This window comes from Emiliania huxleyi (genome assembly GCF_000372725.1).
Source record: "Emiliania huxleyi CCMP1516 unplaced genomic scaffold EMIHUscaffold_342, whole genome shotgun sequence".
NCBI classification, from domain to species: domain Eukaryota; phylum Haptophyta; order Isochrysidales; family Noelaerhabdaceae; genus Emiliania; species Emiliania huxleyi.
Genome location: NW_005199430.1, coordinates 65,555 through 66,303, shown reverse-complemented (window position 1 = coordinate 66,303; position 749 = coordinate 65,555). Strand labels below are relative to the sequence as shown.

The window sequence follows — 749 nt, the reverse complement described above, 5'->3', positions numbered from 1 at the left end:
ACTCCGCTGTCTTCACACCCGCATTCCACTGTGCTGTCGGCCTCTCCCTCCGTTGTCTTCACGCGGTGCTCTGAAGACTCAGCACAATACCGTAAGCCCGCCCCGAGGTTGGCGCATCAACGTAGGCGCGAGAGCTCGACCGTTATGCCCAGCAGCCCCCTTGATGCTTACTGACCGGCGAGGTCGCTGTGAATGAAGGTGCGAAAGTTCAACCTCAAGCCGCGCGACGGCGTTCAGTACCTGCAGCTGCGCGGTTTCCTGTCTGCGGAGCCGGCAGACATCCCAGATCTCCCCAGATCTCCCCAGATCTCCCCAGATCTCCCCAGGCACGGCAGACATCGCTCTCGCTTCCTGCACGAGAGACGAGGCGGCCTCTCTCTTCTGTGATTGGATTGGGCCTACCGGGTCTGGTAGGGTGACATCGCGGCCTTCCTCCACGAGACAAAGGGCCTCTCGAAGCGAAAGCTCGGCGACTACCTCGGCGAGCGCGGCGAGCGGCACGCCGAGCTCCTCTCGGCGTACGTGCGCCGCTTCGACTTTGCCGGCCTCTCCTTTGTCGGGGCGATCCGCGCCTTCCTCTCCCCCTTCCGGCTGCCGGGCGAGGCGCAACGGGTACCGACCGGCGGCTGTGAGCAGCGTCTCCTCACACCTCCAGCTGTGAACAGGCGAGGCGCAAAAGATCGACCGCATCATGTGCGAGTTCGCCTCGCACTTTGTCAGCCAGGTCCTGAGCCCCCCACCCCCACCCC

At 64.4% G+C, this 749-nt stretch overlaps 1 protein-coding gene across 1 annotated transcript in view; it reads left to right on the top strand.

Annotated features, from left to right (window-relative positions):
- The window catches only part of EMIHUDRAFT_241767 (hypothetical protein), a gene marked incomplete at both ends in the record, with an annotated part of 3,559 nt that extends 2,947 nt beyond the window's left edge, over positions 1 to 612 (top strand). Inside the window, one exon of the mRNA XM_005773198.1 lies at positions 415 to 612. Within this exon, the coding sequence (XP_005773255.1) occupies positions 415 to 612 (198 nt within the window). The remainder of the gene's footprint in view (positions 1 to 414) is intronic.
- Between the last annotated feature and the right edge of the window lie 137 nt (positions 613 to 749).